The sequence below is a fragment of the Gadus macrocephalus genome, chromosome 9 (assembly GCF_031168955.1).
Source record: "Gadus macrocephalus chromosome 9, ASM3116895v1".
NCBI lineage: Eukaryota > Metazoa > Chordata > Actinopteri > Gadiformes > Gadidae > Gadus > Gadus macrocephalus.
Genome location: NC_082390.1, coordinates 3,527,388 through 3,550,331, shown reverse-complemented (window position 1 = coordinate 3,550,331; position 22,944 = coordinate 3,527,388). Strand labels below are relative to the sequence as shown.

Sequence of the window (22,944 nt, the reverse complement as noted above, 5' to 3'; positions counted from 1 at the left end):
ATAGCCATCTAGTGGCTGAGATGAGAAGCTGTTTCCCATGTATTTTTGGTAGTCGAACACATTTGTTTTCTATTTCATATATACAACTTTATCTTCATAATATTTGATTGACATCAGATCTTTCTCCTGAAAATGCTTGATTTCAGATTCAGAATTAATCAAGAAATACACGTTATATTTTCATGATCAATTCTGAATTCTTTGAGAGGCCATTATAACCACACTACCAGTTGCCATTAGGTGTATTCTATTTAAATGATCATTCTATCCCTGAAGTGGCGTCCATTCCTCTTCAGTAAAGGTCCAGTCACCACACCTTTGACAGTTTGGCCAGCCGTCCTTTATTGAGTCCTCATGTACAACATGGCTGATACCAAATACAACACAAACAATAAGCTTGGTTTTTCTGCATGTCTCGATAATCATCTGAGGTTTACATATAGCGACACTCATTTTCATTTTCTTCTATAACGTATATCCGTCTTGACAGGTCAAACTTTCAAAATTACTTACATTATACTTATGTTACAAACTTATTTCCAGTGACAAAATGGCTTAGGCTAAAATCATAAAACCTCAAATAACCTGCTGGTGGAAAATTGCAGTGTTGGATTGACCATATCAAAATAACTTCCTTGTAGTTTTGGATGGAAAGTAAGAGATAAAAGTCTTGAGTTAAGAGTGCTCTGGCACACATTACATAAAACGTGCCTGTGAACATCACATAATCACCTCTACAGTTCGGTAAGGAGGTGTTCATTTTCAAATTCAAAAGGTAAATCAAGATGATAGAAAAATAAGGCAGTGAGACCAATTTACAACTCTTTGAAAGGCTCTTGTAAATGGCATACAAAGCACATTGAACGTGGTATTGTGCTATTGGGTCGAAACCAACTCCACAAATTTTGCATTAACAAGGAAAATAAGTGAACTATTGAACAATACACATTGGTATCAGTTGTGAACAATCAGTCGCTCATATTGGAATTTTGCATATATGCTATTTCCAAGGCATAGGAGCAACTTGCAGAGATTGGATGTGCCAGAATAACTAACATATTATTCTCCTCACATCTAAACCAACCACCTCTGCGCATATACGATTCTAAAGTCCACTGGAATGCACCATACAGAAATATATGCATGATAAAGATTTACCTTGAGAAAGGATATGTTTCTGCTTTGCCAATGTCATATACTAGCTTGACAATACATGTGGTTTTCTGATAGAAAAGACTTGTGGTACGTACCATCAACCCTTTTTTGAACAAACACCCTAGGTTCTTGCAACACATCAAATGTGACAAGAAATGTGAAAACAATACACAGCTACTGGATTTTACGCTTCTCTTTTTTCCCCAAGGGTGCTTTGAGGCCAGAGGTACTTTGGAGTCGTTAAAAGGATATTTTAAAAAATAGTTTACACTATGAAAGCTTTATCTTTTCTCCCAACAAATCCTAAACGTATTAGTCAAGTCACCCAAAATTGCTATACATACGCTTTGATATTTTTTTTAAAGAGAAATAAAATGGCTTTTTCCACACTGGCAGTTTGAGCCTAGCCCATAACTTTATAACTATAATAAAGCAGCTGTGAAACACGCAGAACCAATAAACAGATTTAGCAGAATCTGTTAAATCAAATTTACCCTACATAGTCATTTAACTCTGATTCTAGAATGCTTTGAAAAGTTAACACTAAGAAACCTCTACCGGTATAAGTGGTGGGCAGAGGAGATTCAGGTGTTTTTGTTTCAGTCTTTGGAGCGCTTTTTATAGTTTATTTCTCCCCTTTCATTTGGATGTACCCTGGGTCCCGGAGAAGTGTTCTGGCTCGAAATCAAACCATTTTGGTTCTGTTCACCACCTGGGTGAACCAAGTGACCCTGTCCTCTACTAAAATCTGGTTCAGCCTCGTTCACCAATTTCTGCTGTCCCTGCCAGGGTCCAGTATACAGTAAGCGGTCTGGAGTGAAACTGAAACCGGTTCTGTTCATTCCACCAGTGTCTGCTCATTCCACCAGGAGTCCGTATACAGTACGTTCTTCCGGTGTGACACTGGACCGGTTCTGATGCGTTCACCAGTGCCGGCTCTCCACCAGGTCGGCCCTCAGGCTGAGTCTCTTCAGGGACTCGTAGCCCACCACGATGAGCACCGAGGTGGGCATGGCGGCGATGATGCGGGCCGACAGCCCCTTGGTCATCCCCCGAGCCCCCTCCTCCGCCAGTAGCTGCTTGAAGGTGTCAATGACGGAGGAGCGTCCCTCCACCTGGCAGACAGACACACGGACGAGTAGGTCACCTGCTTTGTTCTAGCACTGTGAGCGACGGTGGATCAACCGATGCGCTTGGCAAGCGCGTACAAGAAGTTCCATATGGTCGACACAACAATTCGTCACCATTCGTCTTCTCGGTCAGATTATACACTGTGACCATGTGGGAATACTTGGTCATAGTAATTTACAGTCGTCATAAAACAAAAAGTCAAGAGAAGGGTGATTTCCGTGAGGAATTTGCACCGGTATCTGTGATAAGTTGATAAAGGATACGTAGCAGTATACAAACAGAACAGTGTCGTTCGGGACACTTAAAATTCAGATTCAAATGTGGAGATGAACGGGTGTATAGTCATGGTGGTTCATTGTGCATCTGTGACCGACCTGCACTCTGGCACGAACCACGTCCATCGGGTTGGTGATGGTGGAGGCGGTGGCGGCCGCCATTGGTCCCGCTACGGCCAGCACCATCAGCTCAGGACAGTTGCTGGGCGCCAGGTTCGACAGGCGCTCTGGAGACGCAGGCGAGGGAAGAACGTGAGAGCATGTGGATTCTGTAAAGAACATTCTGTGGGGGTTTACATTGAATGCCCTGCAGAAAGCCTGTTTCTTAGGCTAATTTACATCGGTTTATGGTTCATGAAAGATTAGATTCCCACGGGCTAGAATAAACAATGAAGGATTGTGACCTTTGCCCCGTTCCGTTGACCAGAAGACCCGTCGTAAATACAACTCAAAACTCAACCCCCACCTTTCAGTTTATCTTAACCTCATGGTTTATTTGCAATGTAAATATCGCTTTCTGTATGGGGTTCATTGAACGAAAGCACAACATTTGCGACCATCGTAAAGCATGAAGATGACCCAATGAAGCCTTGTTTTTCCTAGGATGTTCAAAATGAGAGAAACCCAGAGAAGGCGCCTACCGCTGTAGAAGTGATAGAAGGGCCACCAGAGAGCACTGTTGGGGATGTAGGTGAGCAGCGATGCCACGTAGCCCCGGTAGAACCCGCGGAACCCGTCGGCGGCGCATATCTGCACCACGATGTCCCGGGTCTGCCCGAAGGAGAAGCGCCCCCGTTTGGACGAGGATGAGGCGGCGGCCGGCGCCTTGACCTTGAAGCGGGTCAGGTGCTCGCCCTGGCCCTGCATCATCAGCTGCTGGGACACCACGTCGATGGGCACCGTGATGGTCTGAGCCACCAGCGAGGCCGCGCCCCCGGCCACCAGGGACTTGACCGTGTTGCTGGGGGAGTAATGCGACGCGTACTTGCGCACCAGCTCGTAGGTGGTGATGTAGGCCTGCCCCGACACCAGCGTGAAGGTACTGACCATGAAGCCGCGGTACAGGCCGCGCAGGCCTTCGGCGCGCAGGATCTTACAGAAGGCGTCCAGCGTGCCCGTGTACAGCGCCTTGCCCCTCTGCACCTGCAGAAGGGTGCGGATGAGGCTGGCGGGGTACACCGTGAGCCGGGTGGTCATGGTCATGAACACCCCCAGGGAGTAGAACTTCCTCTTGTCCAGGTCCTCCCATTCGATGATCTGGATGGTACCTTTCTGCTGCATGCCGCCGGCCCACGCAGAGCTCTGCCCCGCCTCGAGCTACTGTACTGGAGAGGACAACCTTCCCACCGCCGTGCACTGTGATGGGCGACAAGACCACACTCGTACATCAAGAAACCACAACACTCGTCGTCAAGCTCTACATAAAGGATATGGATACCATCAGACAGTAACGTTACACAATATAAAATGGGAATACTGTCAGTTCCATATAGACCTACGGTAGCTAAGGAGGCAGAGCACGTTGTCTCGTCATTATAGCCTATTTATAGCTGATACATAATGGTAATTTGGTATAAAGTACCTTGTAAAGGCAAATTCCTGTGATCATGTGTCAACATCACAAAGGCTTCGGATGAATAAACAATATGGGACAATAACAGTTTCCTAGCTTGGTTATATAGGATAGACTGCAGCTGAAATATACTGATCTTTCCGCTTTTTCACCAACATTGAAGATACATTCACTACAAATGTGTGTGTGTGTTTACTAGCTGTTTACTGATGTGCGGTATCGATTCCACGAAAACAACACTAACGTTAACAGTGGTAAGTCCTCCACATGGTCAACGTCGCACTTTCTGCTGCGTCTTGCTAAAAACAATCGTTCACACACAGCGATTTATGTCGAGCACATGCACTTACTTATTCAGAGGCCATTCGCAGACTTTAACGTCGTCTTCAGACAGTGTCCAACGTAGTGTGGAGGTTTGCATTAAACGTGCAGGGCTTGAGTAAAGCCACGGCCTAGTCCGCAAGGTGGTTTACGTCCAGAAAGTCACGCCTGCGCTTGTTTGTGCTGAGAAAAGACACAGACAATGTCAAAGGTGAAAGGTCGTGAGGATTGACTTAATTGTCCAGCCGAAATATTACTTCAAATTACACACTAAAATTTGTTAATTGTTGTTGTTGTTTTTTTAAATGTGTTCGTATAATGTAACGTTAGATAACTGTCTAAATAGTAAAGAGGAAATGGAACATATAGCCCCCGTAGTCACGTGACGTCCTCTGGCATGATTTAAAGCCACAGACACGGTAGAATAAGAAAAAACTATGTAAACAACCAAGTACACCAAACTCTGGTAATATAGTCCGGGATGGGCCCTTGACCCTCCGATCAGAACATTCCTTTTATAAATAAGAATTACTTAAAAATAGTTTAAAATGAAACAGTAGAAATACATATATATGCTGTAACTGCTACTACTACTACTACTACCACTACTAATATAACTACTACTACTACTACTACTACTACTACTACTGGAACAACAATAATATGAATAATCATAAATGATATCCATAGTTAATAATAAGATAATAAAAAGTATTATAATAATTTCATTCAGTGTAATATATTCGATCCATTGGTCCTTTTCTTATCCATTACAACCATATCGACGTACAGCACAAACTGGCCTCATCTGTTGGTAAATAGTCCAGGGGGCGTGGCTCTAAAACAGAACACGTCAAACGACATCAAGCGACGTCACGAGGACGGCCGTGCTCATTTCAGCAGTCATCATGGCGTACGCTGCTCTTGTCAAAGGTAAAGAGAGATCGTCGGATGAACAAGTATTATTGTGCAAATGTATAATCCAGTGGTGGGAATTTGTTGGCGACACCATTATACATGTATCATTGAAGGCCTGTGATGTGTTATAACAGTCAATTCAATACATTGACGTCAATAACATATAGCCTCAAACTGTTAGCTGGAGGTGGATGGCACCCGAAGACCGCCTCTTGAAGCCGAGTTGAACACTCGGCTATGCGTTGTGTTTGTACTTTTACGGCATAATATGCGAGAAGAACATTGTTAAATGAAGCGTTTCTATTTTGTCAAGCAACCCCGTGAAGTGTCGAAGTGAAACGGGACAATATGTGTCAGTATAGACCCGGTGTGAACCGAGCAAGTCTTATCTCTTCCAGAGCAGCAAAGCTAGCACCGCTGCTAGTGTTGTGGGTAGTGTTATGACGAGGAAGGACGTTTTATCTTTTCACACGCAATAATCTCACCCGTGAACGAATCTACCCCCACTCCTTTGCCTAGCATAGATGGTCGCATTGTTGTCATGAGTGAATCATGCCATTATTGCAATGGTTAGGCCTTGTTTAACGGGACACTTGCATGTTATTATCTGTAGAACCGCCTGCGTTGCGTCACGTTTTTTACTTGTTCATGTTGCACTTTATATGATGTTGAACCTAATCGATGAATAGACTACCCCACACTGGGGTAGTCTATTCATCGATTAATGTGGTTTTGTGGCGTTTCCTTAGTCCCCACAACCATTTATGCTGCTGCTATACAGTCAGGATCACCAGAAATGTCTTGGTTTTGCCGGTGCCTGACCAGTCTCTAACAAACACGGGTGGTCGTTATTAGTCATTGGATTGACACACAAGGCCACTTTTATGAACACACAATATTTGTATCTGTTAGCGTTGTGTTTTACTGGACTTCAGTATATGTTTGAGGCATCAACGTGAGGAACAATGATTATTCATAAAGAAATTAGACCTGACCAGTTCAATCCTTTCAATCTCAAGCCTGTCTTCCAATATCAGCACTGAGCTCCATATTATTTTCAACAACTGACACGTTGGGAAGCTAATGTACACAACACCATTCAAATTTATATTTTTTTAGATGGTGGTTTATAGGATAATAAAAATATTCCTGTAGTGGTTCCTAGCATTTTTTTTAGCAATGCAATGCTTTGCTCAAGCATTGTTGTTATTTAATAAACGTTGTTAGATATCGGCATGTTAAGTTACTATATTGGTCTACAGTGGGATACCAGAAAAGTATTATGTCTAGGTCATCAACTTATCAGTGTTATCTTTCTCTTACAGAGCATCCGTACAGCCATTTGATTGACACACTGAATGATGGTGTTAAATTTTTCAATCCACAAAAATTAAACGACCCAAGATATGGTAAGTCTAGACCAGCCAACTCTGTAGCCTCTGCTTTTGTCACCTTCTGTTTTAGTTTGTTTTAAACATTTTTTTTCATTCTGGATGGTGGCTGAGATGTTCGAGCCAACAAAGCATTGTTGATACAATCTTAGTATTAACATAACATAAACAATGTGCAAAAAATTGAAACACTGAGCTTTAACATTTTGTATTTTAGGAAAACTGCCTCTATCCATCCGTGTCTTATTGGAGGCGGCCATTCGTAAATGTGACGGCTTTTACGTGAAAGAGGAGGACGTCCAGAACTATCTGGACTGGCAGGAGCAGCAGAATGTGGCTGAGGTGCCGTTCCCTCCCTCCCGGGTCCTTCTCCAGGACTTCACGTGAGTCTGCTGGGCCTGATGCTCCACACAGACGGCACACACAACACTGCTGCACTCTTGACCCATTGCCATCTGAACCCGTGCTTATTTTTTCTGTTTTAACGCCCATAGGGGTATTCCCGCCATGGTGGATTTGGCGGCAATGCGAGATGCGCTGGTCAAACACGGTGTGGACCCTTGCCGCGTCAACCCAGTCTGTCCCACCGACCTCATAGTGGACCACTCGCTACAGATCGACTTCAGCAAATGGTAAGGTTACCGACACAACCCTTAAGCTCTTTACTTTTTAGCCTTATATTTGAATTAAGTGAGTGGCCCCTTAAAGTTGCAAAACGTACGTTGCAACTAGCTCGTAGTTTAACATTTCCTGGATATGTCTGTAGTCAATGCTGATTGATAGTGATTTCAATAAGGTTAGTCCTCTCACCTTCTAACTGGGTGGGTCTCAGTCTTAAACATATATTGTGTGTGTGCATGTGTGCGTGTTGCTGATTGTGTTCAAGCACCAAATGTCTACTTGCTACTTGGCCCATATGATGTCTGCATAAGCTGGTCTCTAAGGTCTATAAGCCTGTGCTTGTGTAGCTACAGTCCCAGAAGGACAACGCTATTTTTGGTACAGTGTATTTCCTATTTGTATTTTACAATTATCAAGTCTACAAAGTATAAACCCGATGAACCCTCCAGTGCCATCCAGAACACACCCAACCCCGGCGGAGGAGAGACCCAGAGCCAGGGCGCGCCTCGCTCCTCCTCCTCCTCCACCCCCGCCCCCGTCTCCTCCGCCCCTGGCAGCGGCCCCAGGCAGCCGCCCCGGGGTGGGGGCGCCCATTGTGGAGCTGCGAGGGGATCCTGTGGCAAGGGCAGCTGCAGCGACCCCCCGGCCTCCCCAGGCAAACACCCCCCGGCCGTCCAGCAGATAGAGAACTCGCCCCTGCTCTGCCCCTTCCACCTGCAGCCCGTCTCTGAGTAAGTCTTGAGGCGCAGGCCGCTCACACGCTGGTTCCCATTTGGGGGTTGCCCGGAAAAGTACGTGGGGGTCACGACCGAGAGCTTGCTGCTGTATAAGCTGTAGATGTTTGTTGGTATGTTTGATTAAAGAAGGCAAAGTCTAGAGCTCTCTTCTGTACCCACGGACGGCCTATTGATTCATAGCCACATGCAAATGAGTACAAACTACTTAACTGGAGAATTGATGTTACAGCACATGTGTCAAACATATTTCAGAAAATAGACATCACGCCACAGGCTTTAATAGTTAGGGAAACCCTAAGCTAAACTTTCTTTTGATTCTGTGTTTAACCTGCAGACCAGAAACTGCACTGAAGAGCCAAGAGATGGAGCTGATCCGCAACAAAGAGAGGCTGCAGTTTTTCAAGGTAGTGCGCTACTTCATATGTTTTAAGGCACATCAAAAGTGGATTTTGACATTTGATTTTTTTTTTTATAGTAAAATGTGTAAAAGTGTGTAAGCCGCGGTGTCTTCTTGGTCCTGGCAGTGGTGCTCCAAAGCGTTCCAGAACGTGAACGTGGTCCCGCCGGACGTGGGCGCGGTTCACCAGGTGAACCTGGAGCACCTGTGTCGCGTGGTCCACGTCAGCGACGGCCTGGTGTACCCCGACAGCGTTGTGGGGACCGACTCTCACACCACCATGATCAACGGACTGGGGGTACTGGGATGGGGTAAGACATGCAGGCACACCGCAAGCCCCCCTAAACCAAAAATACCAACACAGTTCTGGATTGACTTTATTATGGATTGCAAATCGCCTCCCCCGTTATACAATGATGTCCAACTCACCGTTGCGGGAACTTTGTTAAACAGATATCACTGTGAAGGAGAGATATTAAACATTCATTTTATAAAATAAATTTGCTTCCAAAGTGATTCTATGCAATGGACGTGCTCATCCAAACCTGGGGGAAATTACAACTGCTTTGTTGTTTTGTTTCTGGAAGTAAAAAACCGAGGCACAGCAAAACGGTCTAGTGTGGTTAGGGGGTTCATGTTCAATCCCCAATGTCTGCACCACATTCAGCATGCATGGGCCTTCCCATAACCATAACCTCAGAGTGTCTGAAGGGACTGTGGATACATAATTGAAGGTATGAACAATGTTACTAGGAGAGATATTAAACCACTTTTTTATTTAAGGTCAAACTTGCTTCCAAAGTGTATTCTATGCAATGGATGTGCTCATCCAAACCTGGGCAAATTGCAACTGTTTTTGGACGTTAAAAGTGAATAAAAAAACGGCAGAGCCATAAATGTATGCTGAATGTCTAATGTCTCACTGTTGCCCAACCCAGCAGCTTGCCCCTCCCCATAAGCTCTCTAGTGTATAACCCGGTCAGCCTCGTGACGCTGAGTTCACCTGTGCAGGTGTGGGGGGAATCGAGGCCGAGGCGGTGATGCTGGGCCAGCCGGTGGCCCTGACTCTGCCCCAGGTTGTGGGCTGTAAGCTGGAGGGCTCCATCAACCCTCTGACCACCTCCATCGACGTGGTCCTGGGCATCACCAAGGTAACCGCTAGCCATAATGTCCCCTTCTGAAGTCTGCCTGTTGACAATGGAGACGACACTGAAAGAAGAGTAAATGAACAATTCAAATGCGTGGCGATGACACTGAAAGAAGAGCAAATGAACAATTCAAATGCGATATATCAACAACGAATATATTACACATAGGGCTTCTCGAATATGGGAAAAATCATAATCACAATTATTTTGGTCACTATTGAGATCACGATTATTCAAACGATTATTTTTGAGTTTGAAAACATATTGTATTTTGTCTCTCCCCAAAAAAATGTGTAACTGAGAATTTTGAAATTCCGGCTTAAAAAAATACACAAAAAATGGTAAAAAATAAAATGTTCCAATCTAAAATGATGTACAGATATGTATCCAGCTGTTGTGCCCTTTCTTTAAAACATAATAAAAAAATCGATTACCGGTATGTTCATTTTGTGATCGTAAAATCGCAATCGCGGCCAAAAATCGATTAATCGCCCAGCCCTAATTACCCACAACATATTTGGACGAACGCTGAGCTAAAAGTATATCATTTTGAAGGTTTGCTCTGGCTTGACAGCAACAGAGCAACATGTTCAGTCATGTTCCCCGAGCTTCAGCGACCGGGCTCATTGTGTGTTTGTCTTTCTGTGGCACTGTCATCATGTTGTTTTTGCATAGTCAAGGAAACAAGTGTGTTGTTAATATTCGATTTGTCGCGCATTGAATTTGGAGTGTTAAAACTTGCTCCCTTGGAAGGTGATTGTCCAATCAGGATTAAGTGTTCAACACTGCTGTGGTACGATGTATTCTGACAGTTCTTTCCCGTGTGTTCTTCCTTCCGCTCAGCACCTGCGGCAGGCGAACATCGCCGGGAGGTTCGTGGAGTTCTTTGGCCCAGGGGTGTCGCAGCTCTCGGTCCCCGACCGGACGACCATCGCAAACATGTGCCCTGAATACAACGCCACCGTCAGCTTCTTCCCCATCGACCGAGTCACACTCAAGCACTTTAACAAGACCAGTGAGTCCCAGAGAGAGACTTTCACCGTTATCGGTGAAACATTGGTGTGGGATTACAGTATGTGGGTCACAAAATGACCCACATACGCATAATGTTTCACCCAAAAGCCACACAATGGACATAAGCCCTTGGGCTTTATTTGTGTTTGATCCCTTTGTCAATAAAGAATTTCAACTATTGCAGCATTCTTCGAAGAAAATAGTCCAATCCCGGGTTGCTTTTATGTCACTTTATTTGTTATAAAGTAGGCATGTTTCGGTATGGTAAACTATGAAGCTTAAGGGAGGGAATTGTATCTAACGCGTGGAGAGGAAAATACCGCCGTGATCTACTTCAAGCCCCCGGGCTTAGGCCCGGTGGCTCTCTGCCGTCTACCTATTGATCTCTGGCCTGTTCACTTGACGTCCTCCGATAGAGGACGTCAAGTGGGCGTGGCCTATGCAGTGGGCGTGGCCGGGGTGACGTAATGGCTTCGGCTTCTTCACCTATCTAAAGGTGCTGCCTTCTGTGGAGGGAGCAGCCTTCAATAAGGTCTTGCTCCCCTTGTGGCTATGTGAGGGTAATGCAGCTTCTTAAAATACTTAACACAACCATTCACACACAAACATGCACACACAAACCAATTTCAGTTGTCTGGACATGCATGTTTACCATTTATTCTGTAGGACTGCAGATCAAGCCTGTGTAACCGATGGAGATCTGCAGTACCTGTCGAGCAAGAGCCTGCATTGGCAGGCAATGTTCTGTTGTGATCCGCTGTGTCTTAATATTAGTGAACACTCTCTGCAAGCCTTTCCTGTAATCCTTCTGTTTCCCCTCCAGACTTCAGCCAGGAGAAACTTGAACTACTGGAGTCGTACATGAAGGCTGTGAACCTTTTCAGAACCTACGAGGACTCTGAAGAGGACCCTGTCTATTCAGAGGTAGGTGGAGTCTGTGTCTGCGTCTGGTGGGGGTGGAGTTGTGGGCCTGGATGGTCTGGTGGTAAGGGGGTCCGTGGTCAATCCCCAATGTCTGCGCCGCAGTCAGCATGCAGGAGCCACATGCATGCGCCTTATCAGAACCATAACCTCAGAGAGTCTGAAGGAACTGTGGTTACATAATTTAAGGTTTTGCACGTGTTACAAGACTCGGTGCCTCAGAGGACGATTGTTTCACCAAGTACAAAATGCACACTCAGAACGGCAGTCTTCGATGTATGAAGTTTACGGTTTCTTTAAGGTTTAGGGTTCCGGGCTAGAGTGGCCTAGCAGGAAAACGGCTGCCTTGGTGATTCTCTGGGAACAATAGATGCAACTAAACAATGGAAATGGCTTCACAGCAGTTAGCAGTAGGAGGGAGTTTGAATGTGCAAGATGTCTATTCTTAGGAGGAGGAACATTCTCTGGCCCGGTCAACCGCTCTGGCCTTCCTTGTAGAAAGGGTCCTTGAGCAAGACGACCCACCCCTTCAGCAACTGGCCCGGTTGGGGCCTTGCACGGTTGACATTGCATTGTGTGTGTGTGTGTGTGTGTTCCCTTAGTTGTACAGGCTGAGCCTTGGAGCCAAAGGCTAAGTACTTAAACCTTGGAGCTACTATGAGACCCTTAGCATGCACTTATATCCTAAGCGGCTTGCAGTGAATATTAGATGGGTGTCATAAAGGCGCATGAATATTAGATGGGTGTCATAAAGGCGCATGCAAGGGTTGGAAATGTTGCTCATGCAAGCCTACAGGTAGCCTGTTGACAATCGGGTTCAGACCCCTCAGACCGCCGTTCTGCGGGGTGTCGATTTAGGGGGCGACCGGTTATGGCGACTTTAGGGCTGTGCAGGTTCACTCTACAGACAACACACCCTTTAGCCTGGAACTGTGCTCTTCCCACAGGTGATAGAGATCCAACTGAGCTCCTTTATCCCCTACGTGAGCGGCCCCAAGAGGCCCCAGGACAGGGTGGCAGTCAGCGACATGAAGGTGGACTTCCACAGCTGTCTGAAGGAGAAGGTAAGGGTCCAGCCATCCGTGTGCATCGCCACACGTATGTTCGATGTCAGGTCCCCTGATGCAGTTGTTCACTTTGTCATACATGCTGTGTATCAAAATCTGGAAATCTCGATATATATTAAATAAATATTCACGACATTTATTTAGGGATTAGGGTGTTCTACTCCCAGCCAACAGGTCCTTGGTTCAAGTCCCCAGGTACCCCCGTTTACCCGTAGGAATCCCTGAGCAAGGGGCCTTAAGGCTTCGTTACGGTTCCACGTTGACGCAGAGCAATGACCACTCAGTCGTGAGCCTGTTTTGGTTCTGCGTCAGGTTTACGTCTGGTAAACCTTGCGTCGCCTCGACGCAAGGTTACTATTTGGGAGGCGCACGTCCGGCCCTCGCGGTGGACGCAAGGAGGGATCCGCAAGGACGTAAGGCAGGGCTATTCAACCTCCTTAACAAGTGGGCCGAAAAGGAAAACCACTGGGGGTTCATGGGCCACACAGAGTAAAACTACGTGAATGAATCGCTACAAATAAATCGTACTTAAAGTAGTGTTAACTTAATATATATATAGTACTACTACATGGAATAAACTTGTCAGACCCATTCCTTCCTCCTTCACTTTTAATCGTATCATTATAAAAGATTTTGTTCTCACATTTTGGACACGTATTTAGAATTAAACAATGTTGTTTGAATCATCACAAAACAGAACTACTGTACATATGAGACATTTTGAGCCAGTGAGTCAGTGAGAAAGATTGCACTGCCTTGTTTGCCTAGTTTGGCTCATAATGAGACACTCATGCAGCTTCTCATAGGTCATGGAGCAAAGTGCCCTTGTTCTGATGGCATTCATATGAGAAAAGCTAGACTCACACGTATCGGTTGAGCCAAACATTGTCCGAATAAGTGATGCCAGTTCCTGATTGTGTGGTACTGATACTGGCTAGTATCACCGGCTACACACAGAAACCTGATTTGCATGCAACTATGTTTCTCCTTTTATTTTATTTATTTTTTGCATGCAACCTATTGCGGGCCAGAAAAGAATTAAGAGGGTCCGCATTTGGCCCACGGGCCGCTAGTTGAATAGGCCTGACGTAAGGGGTCCGTAAACCCCCTCGCGTTGCGTCAACGTGGAACCATACCTTAGCCCTCACCCCTAGCCCCTAGTCTACTCAGGAATGACATCTGAGAAGTAACCCACAGAGAGTGGCTCTGGATCAACGCGTGTGTCCTCAACCCGTCCTCAACCCGTCCTCCTCCCGGCTCCAGGTGGGCTTCAAAGGCTTCCACGTGGCCCCCGACCGGCTGCAGACCCAGGTCCCCTTCCAGCACGCGGGCCAGGAGTACCAGCTGGCCCACGGCTCCCTGGTCATCGCCGCCGTCATCAGCTGCACCAACAACTGCAACCCGTCCGTGATGCTGGCTGCAGGTGGGTCTCCATGACGACCGGCAGGACCCGCTCCGGTGCCCTGGGGGAAACTAGTACGGGCACGTCTGGCTCGACGACCGTGAGGTCATGGTGTTAATGATGAGGGCTTTGTGTACCACGAGGGCCATCATCAAAGTGTTCACCAAATATATGTATTTAAAGTATATATAGTCCAAGAAAAATGGCCCTTTGGGACATTAAAGTATCTATATCAATCAATAAATCAATCTCTATATATATATATATATATATATATATATATATATTAGTGCTGTCAAGCGATTAAAATATTTAATCGCAATTAATCGCATTAATGCCATAGTTAACTCAAGAAATGTTTTTTCTATGCTAAATATCCCTTGATTTTTGTCCCATTAATTTTTCTCATTTTAATGCTCTTATCAACATGGAGAAGTGCATCGGCTTGCCTTGTGCAAATGTTTTTTTATTGATAACATTGGCATATACTGATCAAAACAGGACGATACAAAAAAAAAGCCTATAGTGCAATTAAACGATGAACATACAAACATACTGCCTTGAACATAGCAGTCAGGCTACTGCTTCTTTGTTTTGAGGCAAAAAAAAAAGAATTGCGTTAATCGCGCGATATTTTGGTTTGCGTTAACGGCGTTAATAATGCTTTTAACTGACAGCACTAATATATATATATATATATATACATACATATGTGTCCAGAGCAAGTTCAACACAGCACAACACTTTTGTTTCTTTGTCCTTGGTTCCTAGTCGTCACCGTGTTCTAAGTTAGCTGAAGGATTTAAAACAATCTGAATATCCTCGAGCTCCCTACAGTTTAGTATTTCATCTTGTTATGACAGGATTCATCCATAAAGATGCAAATACATAATCAATCCAGTATTGAGTATCATTACATCCCTTTATTTCCCCATTTATTTTAATATTATTATTTTTTTAATAATAGATTTTCTTTTTTGACAGACATGCTTTTTTAAGTAATTTATTACGATATTATTCTGTTCTAATTGCGCTCTTTGTTTGACTGACAGGTCTGCTGGCGAAGAAGGCGGTGGAGGCGGGGCTTGGCGTCAAGCCTTACATCAGGACCAGCCTGGCCCCCGGGACCGGAATGGTGACCCAGTACCTCAACACCAGTGGGGTCCTGCCCTTCCTCAGCCAGCTGGGGTGGGCGCACACACACACACACACGCGCGCACGCGCACACGCACACGCACACGCACACACAATCACATTGTGCATGTCCGTCGACGGATGGAGGGGATGAAGGGCGTGTCTGACGTTTGGGTAACGCAATCTGATTGGCCGACGGATCCGTCGCTGCCTGAAATATTGAACATTTCTCAACTTCGGCGCCGACGGAATGGTTTGACCCACAATGCATTTCGAGAGCGGCCCATGCAAAGTCAATGAGACACACACAACCTCCTCCTCACAAAGAGCCATTGTGTGACTTGTTATCCTTGTTATTGTTTCTCTGCAGCTTTGAGGTGATAGGTTACGGCTGTGCCACCTGTGTGGGCAACACGGCCCCTCTGCCTGAAGGCGTGGCCGATGCCATCAAACAGGTACATTGTGCCCTGTATCCATCCTCCAGATGCTCCCAACTTGTGTGGGTCTTTTGCGACCCCCACATTTCTAAAGTATTTGCTCATCCGGTTCCACGCGCATTGTTGTTAACCCAATCGTCATCTGCCCCTAGAAACATCCTGGTCGTTTTCTCATGATACTAATCAGGATACTAATCACTAATCAATCATCTTCTCGTGTATCAAGGGCCTCTCATGAGACGTTGTGAAACCTCCTCAATTATTTATTATCAGGTAACAATTAGCTTATAACTCATTCACCCACGCCCACTATTATAAAGCAAGGTTTCTAGAGTCTAGAGCCCTACTTGGGGTTGGCACAAAGGATCCAGAGCCCTACTTGGGGTTGGCACAAAGGATCCAGAGCCCTACTTGGGGTTGGCACAAGGGATCCAGAGCCCTACTTGGGGTTGGCACAAAGGATCCAGAGCCCTACTTGGGGTTGGCACAAGGGATCCAGAGCCCTACTTGGGGTTGGCACAAGGGATCCAGAGCCCTACTTGGGGTTGGCACAAGGGATCCAGAGCCCTACTTGGGGTTGGCACAAGGGATCCAGAGCCCTACTTGGGGTTGGCACAAGGGATCCAGAGCCCTACTTGGGGTTGGCACAAAGGATCCAGAGCCCTACTTTGATTGGCCTGGCACTAGCCTCTCCCCCACTCTGGAGGGATGGACGAACACCTCGGAACGGTTCCAACCTCTCCCCCTTGTGTTGTAGGGGAACCTGGTGGCGTGCGGCGTGCTGTCGGGCAACAGGCACTTTGAAGGGCGCCTGTTTGACTGCGTGAGCGCCAACTACCTGGCCTCGCCCCCCCTAGTGGTGGCCTACGCCATCGCAGGGACGGTGGACATCGACTTTGAGAAGGAGCCCCTGGGTAAGTGTGCGTGTGTGCAGCGCATGGTAAACACTGAAGGCTTAGCGCTAGGCTGTAGCTGAGGAGGATGGAGTGGGTACCGGTAGGGCCGCCCGGTATGGCCTAAAAATAAAATCGTATTTTATTTTCTTATTTAGATTTTTTCAAACCAAACCCGATTGTCGACTTTAATCGATAATTTTTTCTATAAATGACAAATATATGTATTTTTTAAGTTTGGATTTTATTTTGGATAACCAATGATTCACAAAAGCAACATTTGGTTGCCACAGACTTTAGGCAAACTCTCAAACACTCACTTTTTTCAGCGCATGCTGCCATGTTGACATTTTACTCTTTAAAAAAAGAAAGATATTTTTGTATTTCAATAATTGATTTTCTTTTTAAAAAAAAATCGATTATTGACCACAAATTAGAATTACGATTAAACAACGATTAATCGCCCAGCTCCAGGTACCGGCTACATCGTACAGCCAGGTTAGACTGAGGGATGGAGTTATACTCGGAGATGGAGGTCCCTCTCACTCTCTCTCTCTCACTCTCACTCTCTCCCTCTCTCTCCCTCTCTCAGGGGTGACCCCCGAGGGGAAGGAGGTGTTCCTTCGTGACGTGTGGCCGTCCAGAGAGGAGGTGCAGCAGATGGAAGAGGACACGGTGGTGTCCTCCATCTTCCAGGAGCTCAACAGCAGGATGGAGGTGAGGTCTTAACCCCCCCCCCTGACTAACAGCACCAGTGGCTGTCAGCTGGAACGGGCGGCAGTAAAGGGTGGATTATGGTCCCACGTTCACGCAACGCAAGGAGGTTTACGGACCCCTTACGTCCTTACGGACCCTCCTTGCGTCCAGGACGTGCGCCTCCCAAAAAGTGTTAACCTTCCGTCGAGGCGACGCAGCAGCGAGGGCTGTGATTGGTCCGCTCGACGGACCAATCACCCGACGCGGAACCATAGCGGTTCACGACTGCGTCGAAGCGTCCGCGTGGTCTTTGCGTTGCGTGAGCGTGGGACCGTAGTCAGCCCTTTAGTCTGTTCCCCCGTTGGTGCTGATTGGTGCTGTGCTCTCCTGCAGAAGGGGAATGCGCTGTGGAGCAACCTGGAGTGCCCGGAGACTGCGGTGTTCCCCTGGGACCAGAAGTCCACCTACATCCGCCAGCCCGCCTTCTTCCACAAGCTGGTCAGTGGTTATGTAACAACTATTCGCCGAAGGCAGAGTGAGTAGTGGGGAATAGCCCCCCCGAGAGGGGGGGAATAATTGTTTTAGTATATGCTACACGTGAACACTCCAAAAATAAACAAGATAACACTTTTACCGGGATTTATTTGTTTTTATTAGCGGTTCATTTGTTTTTATTAGCGTTGCAAAGCGGGACATTTTTACGATAAAAACAATATCCCGAGTTTGAGATCTCAATCATGGGATATTGCCCAATTTCCCGAGATAGCGAACCAATCAATTTGCGCCATCTTAGGAGGTTCAGGTGTAGCATATAGTAACATTGAATAGACGCAGTGCTGCTTTACTCATCCCAGACAGGAAACGAGGACTGTTGTAGAAATTATAATTAGATTAAAAAAATCGAATTATCCCACATGCAAAGCACAAAAAATAATTAAAAATAGAAAATATGTCGGTAGTCAGTAGCAATGTTGATGTAAATGGTTTCACGGATGGGTTTGACATTAACATGGTCTGCAATTAGAGAGATCCATTATCAACATTGAAAATAAAGTTGAAGTAAAACGAGCAACATCAGCCTGACCACCACTCAGGAACTCCTGCCCATATATGGGCCAACAGTTAGTTCTTAGTTCATAACTCCTACAGTGAGATGGCGGTAGCTTCCACCATGAGCCCCCCTCACCACCCTGCTCTCTGCCGGCCCCCTGTGTTCCAGAGTAAAGAGGTGCAGCCCCCCCGCTCCATAGAGCACGCCCACGCCCTGCTGTTCCTAGGCAACAAGGTGACCACCGACCACATCTCCCCGGCCGGCAGCATCTCCCGTGTCAGCGCCGCCGCCAAGTACCTGTTGAGCAAGCGGTGAGGGGAACGCACCCGCGCACACGCCTACACACACGCGCGCGCGCGCTCGCTCGCTCACAAGCACACATGCAGGTCGTACTCAGAAAATTTGAATATCGTGCAAAAGTTCATTTATTTCAGTAAATCAACTTAAAAGGTCATACTAATACATTATGTAGACTCATTACATGCAAAGTGAGATATTCCAAGCCTTTACTTGTTATAATTTTGAAGATTATTGCTTGCAATTTATGAAAACCCCAAATTCAAAATCTCATAAAATTAGAATATTATGAAAAGGTTCCATATTGTAGGCTCAAAGTGTCCCATTCTTATCAGCTAATTGATCCAAAACACCTGAAAAGAGTTCCTGAGCATTATTGTAAGCAATAATCTTCAAAATTATAACAAATAAAGGCTTGGAATATCTCACTTTGCATGTAATGAGTCTACATAATGTATTAGTTACTGAAATAAATGAACTTTTGCACGATATTCTAATTTTCTGAGTATGACCTACATAGTCATTCATTCTTAAACACTCACTCACACATATACACACACACACACACACACTGTTATACAGTCTCACACACACACACACACACACACTGTTATACAGTCTCACACACACACACACTCGTTCACACTCTCACACACACACACACACACACACACTCTTTCACACACTCTCACAAACACACACTCACTAACTCTCCCCCCCCCCCCCCCCGACCCCAGGCTGACGCCCCGGGAGTTCAACTCGTACGGCGCCCGGCGGGGGAACGACGCGGTGATGACCAGGGGGACGTTCGCCAGCATCAAGCTGCTGAACCGCTTCATCGGGAAGTCGGGCCCCAAGACGCTGCACATCCCATCGGGCCAGACGGTGAGGGGGCATCTGCCTTGGTGCGGGCCGTGTGTGTGTGTGTGTGTGTGTGTGTGTGTGTGTGTGTGTGTGTGTGTGTGTGTGTGTGTGTGTGTGTGTGTGTGTGTGTGTGTGTGTGTGTGTGTGTGTGTGTGTGTGTGTGTGTGTGTGTGTGTGTGTGTGTGTGTGGCTGGCGAGGCCTCTGTCCTGACCCAGTGTGCCCTCTCTCTGTGTAGCTGGATGTGTTCGAGGCAGCAGAGCGCTACCAGAGAGAGGGCATCCCCCTCATCATCCTGGCAGGGAAGGACTACGGCTCGGGGAGCTCCAGGGACTGGGTGGCCAAAGGACCCTGCCTGCTGGTAATGTTTCATTTATACTAAGCTAGGGCTGGGCCATTAATCAAAATTTTCTTCTTTTTTTTTTTTTCTTTCTTCTTTTTTTTTTTTTTTTTTCATTTCTATTAAGATTTTCCAGGTCCATACATTTTATCGCGATTTCGATTTTAGCGTCAAACGATCACAAAACTAGTTTTCATTAAATGTTTTATAGAAAGAACAGCTGGATACATATCTGTACATTATTTTAGATTTAAGCATTTTCTTTTCGACCATTTTGTGTGTTTTTTTTAAGGCAAAGTTACAAAGAGATTTTTGGGAGAGTCATGCTCATGTTTTCAAACTCAAAAACAATTGTTTGAATCATCGCGATTTCAATATTCACACCTCATCCACTTCCCTCCCCGCCCGGCGCTCTCCGCAGGGGGTGCGAGCCATCATCGCCGAGAGCTTCCAGAAGCTCCACCAGACCCAGCTGCTGGGGATGGGCATCCTGCCCCTGAGCTTCCTGCCCGGCCAGACGGCCGACTCCCTGGAGCTCAGTGGGAAGGAGAAGTTCTCCATCAGCCTGCCCGAGGAGCTGGCTCTGGGCCACGCGCTCACGGTGCAGGTGGGCTCGCCTGTACGTTTTTAAAGCGTTGGTTTTTATATTGCGTCTTAGTTTTATTGTTGTGTGTTTATATTATAGTTATAGGCAAGGCAATGGAAGGCAACTTTATTTATCTAGCACTTTTCGTACACGAGGCAGACTGAAAGTGCCTCAGATAGACAGTCATAAAATAAAATAGATAAGTAAAAGAATATAGAGTCGTATATTATTTCTTAGTATCTTTATTTAAAATCCATGGAGCGTGGTTCCCTTTTTGTTTTGTAGTTTTTTACCGCTTCTTCATGGCGACTCTTGTTGACTCTCACTTTTGCCACTGCGCATGCACGCATGAGTCCTGTGTGTTGTTTAGATAAGGAAAGGATGGCGACAGGCGTTGTTTCATGTTAGATGGAGTCTGCATTAATATACCGACTCAATTTTACATGAAACTATTTGCATTCGTCGTCGTAGTTGAGCAGCGACGTATATAATGGAAATAATGATTGAATGTACAAAAAATGCTCTGCATCAAAGCAGTCGTTTTACTACAAAAGAGAAGCTCTTTGAGCCCGTCTCTCTATTTTTAAAGTGTTGGTTTATTTCAATGTTGGCACACTTGTTTCTGTCCGTGTTCCTCCAGACCAGCGAAGGGAAGTCGTTTGGTGTGACGGCGCTCATCGACAGCGAGATGGACCTCATCTACTACCGTCACGGAGGCCTGTTACCATACGTTGCTCGGACAATGATTTAACACCAACCCCACCCCCCCTTCGCATGCTCCCAGGGGGCCCTCATCTGGCTGCGTGGGCTCAGTGTGGCCGACAGCCAGGCTCCCTCCAGCAACACAAGAAGAGACACATGCTGACAAAACCTGCTTCGCTAGGCCAGGCGCAACACGTTTTTATAACAATCCTTTGAGTTCTCCCCCCCCCCCCCCCAAATAGGTTGGAGTCAAGAAGCGGAAGGTTAGAAAACAAATGACATCCACTATCGGTGCTAGTACAACAAAACACACGTCACGGGTCCATCCATCCATCCAAGAATGCATGAATGAAATAAGACGGTTGCCACAAGGTATGCGAGCACTTACAAGAGCACACACACACACACACGTGGAAATGTGAAATCACTTCTTTCTGCCCCTGCTGACATCTCGGGTCAATACAGCAGATGCAAAAAAAAAAAAAAAAAAACTTTTTGTTCATCATTGCTGACTGGTGTCAAAAAACAGGACGGCTTCAGGTCTCGCCGGTACTTCCAATACCAACCCAGGACCCACCAGTGATATGGCTTGGGACAGATCCTCCCCCTTAGAAATGTCCTGATTATCAGGTGTGTGTGTGTGACGGTCCCACAACGCACCCTGCACTGACACAACCATACCTCCACACCTCAGTCCCACATTTCCTTGATTTGGAGCCAGTCGACTCTAGACGTCAATAAGGAACAAAATGTCCGTATGCCAATCCAGGCCATGAACACATCAGAGTACAAATCGGATTCCGCCCTTTGTGACTTTGTATGCTGTTGGTTTTTCCCCCCATGCCACAGTGATTTCTACAGATTCCATCATTGAGGTTTTACCCACACGATGGATGTTTCTGCATGCCCATAAAGCACCTTAGAATGGCTGTTTTACCCATGTGGCTGTCATCATTCAAATCGGTCTTCATTTCTTCTCCCCAACACATGCACTTCTTCTGCTTTGCTAGACTGTGGTGAAACCAGAAGGATGAGCTCCTGTGTTTCAGGTTTAAATGCAGTGGAGTCGTAGCTACTGAGAGGGCACTGCATGGCAGATGGGTTTGGTGAATCCAGCTCCTATTGCACAACAGCTCTTGGGACTGGAGCACCAATCTGACATACCTTTCTGCCATTCATCAGGTGTTGCTCCGTTTCAATACAACTACTTACACCCATAAACGTGCCCACTCCTTCCCGTCGAGTAAGGAAGAGTTCACATTCGTTCACGTGTCCAAGCCGTTTGGACAGTAGCCTAGAAGCAGAGCTTTTAAGTAGATGGCATTATGTACCCGTGTATCCATCCAATGCAACATGTCAGGCTATTTAGAACCAAGTGGAAAGCAGCATTTATGCATATATTATAACTGAGCATGTCATGAAGTTTACTGCTATTTACTTAAACCTACATGTGGATTATTTCTTTTTCTTTTTTACCATTAACCGACTTTTTTTTGTCTAAAGTTGTGAAAGCCAGTGTTTGCCTTGACGGACGGCCAAAGCAAGTTGGAGCAAGTAGCAAGTGTTCATCCGCTACTGATGTCCACTGCTGCCCCTAACCCCACCACCACCGCCGCCCCTAAGTCAGGTGTTCCTGGCGTCTCCTGGGTTCAGGCACAGTGCTGACCTTTTCTAGCTTCAGAAAAAAGGGTTCCCGTGTTTTATTCTTTGGATTTGCAACTCGAGTGACAAATAAAGAAGTCTGCCATCCCAAGTTAAGAGTAGTGTTTTGATTCAAGTGAAAGTCTCTCAGGGAAACTATGTGAAGTGTCTTCAAGCCTTAGTTACCCAGGGTTTTTATTGGTTGGTTGGGCTGGGAAAAGACTGGGGGGGGGG

The 22,944-nt window shown here is 46.1% G+C and overlaps 2 protein-coding genes across 3 annotated transcripts; one reads left to right on the top strand and one right to left on the bottom strand.

The window, feature by feature from the left end:
• Positions 1–317: 317 nt before the first annotated feature.
• On the bottom strand, positions 318–4,858 carry slc25a44a (solute carrier family 25 member 44a). Its single transcript, XM_060060302.1, has 4 exons — positions 4,485–4,858; positions 3,203–3,917; positions 2,661–2,788; positions 318–2,270 (listed from the first exon to the last, which is right to left on the bottom strand). Exons 2-4 carry the CDS (start codon positions 3,840–3,842, stop codon positions 2,079–2,081), a joined length of 960 nt encoding a protein of 319 aa, XP_059916285.1. The 5' UTR covers positions 3,843–3,917; positions 4,485–4,858; the 3' UTR covers positions 318–2,078.
• Positions 4,859–5,233: 375 nt separating this feature from the next.
• On the top strand, positions 5,234–22,822 carry ireb2 (iron-responsive element binding protein 2). Of its 2 annotated transcripts, XM_060060288.1 has the most exons (22): positions 5,234–5,388; positions 6,699–6,782; positions 6,982–7,147; positions 7,259–7,396; positions 7,835–8,116; positions 8,457–8,526; positions 8,647–8,830; positions 9,531–9,670; positions 10,511–10,682; positions 11,505–11,605; positions 12,550–12,666; positions 13,933–14,092; positions 15,124–15,259; positions 15,576–15,660; positions 16,400–16,556; positions 17,128–17,252; positions 17,625–17,729; positions 18,451–18,593; positions 19,317–19,464; positions 19,680–19,802; positions 20,203–20,400; positions 21,008–22,822. In XM_060060288.1, exons 1-22 carry the CDS (start codon positions 5,364–5,366, stop codon positions 21,116–21,118), a joined length of 2,970 nt encoding a protein of 989 aa, XP_059916271.1. In that variant the 5' UTR covers positions 5,234–5,363; the 3' UTR covers positions 21,119–22,822. The 2 variants fall into 2 exon arrangements, with proteins under 2 accessions (XP_059916271.1, XP_059916270.1); XM_060060287.1 differs by lacking the exon at positions 5,234–5,388 and having other exon boundaries at positions 6,641–6,782; positions 20,203–20,388.
• Positions 22,823–22,944: the final 122 nt, after the last annotated feature.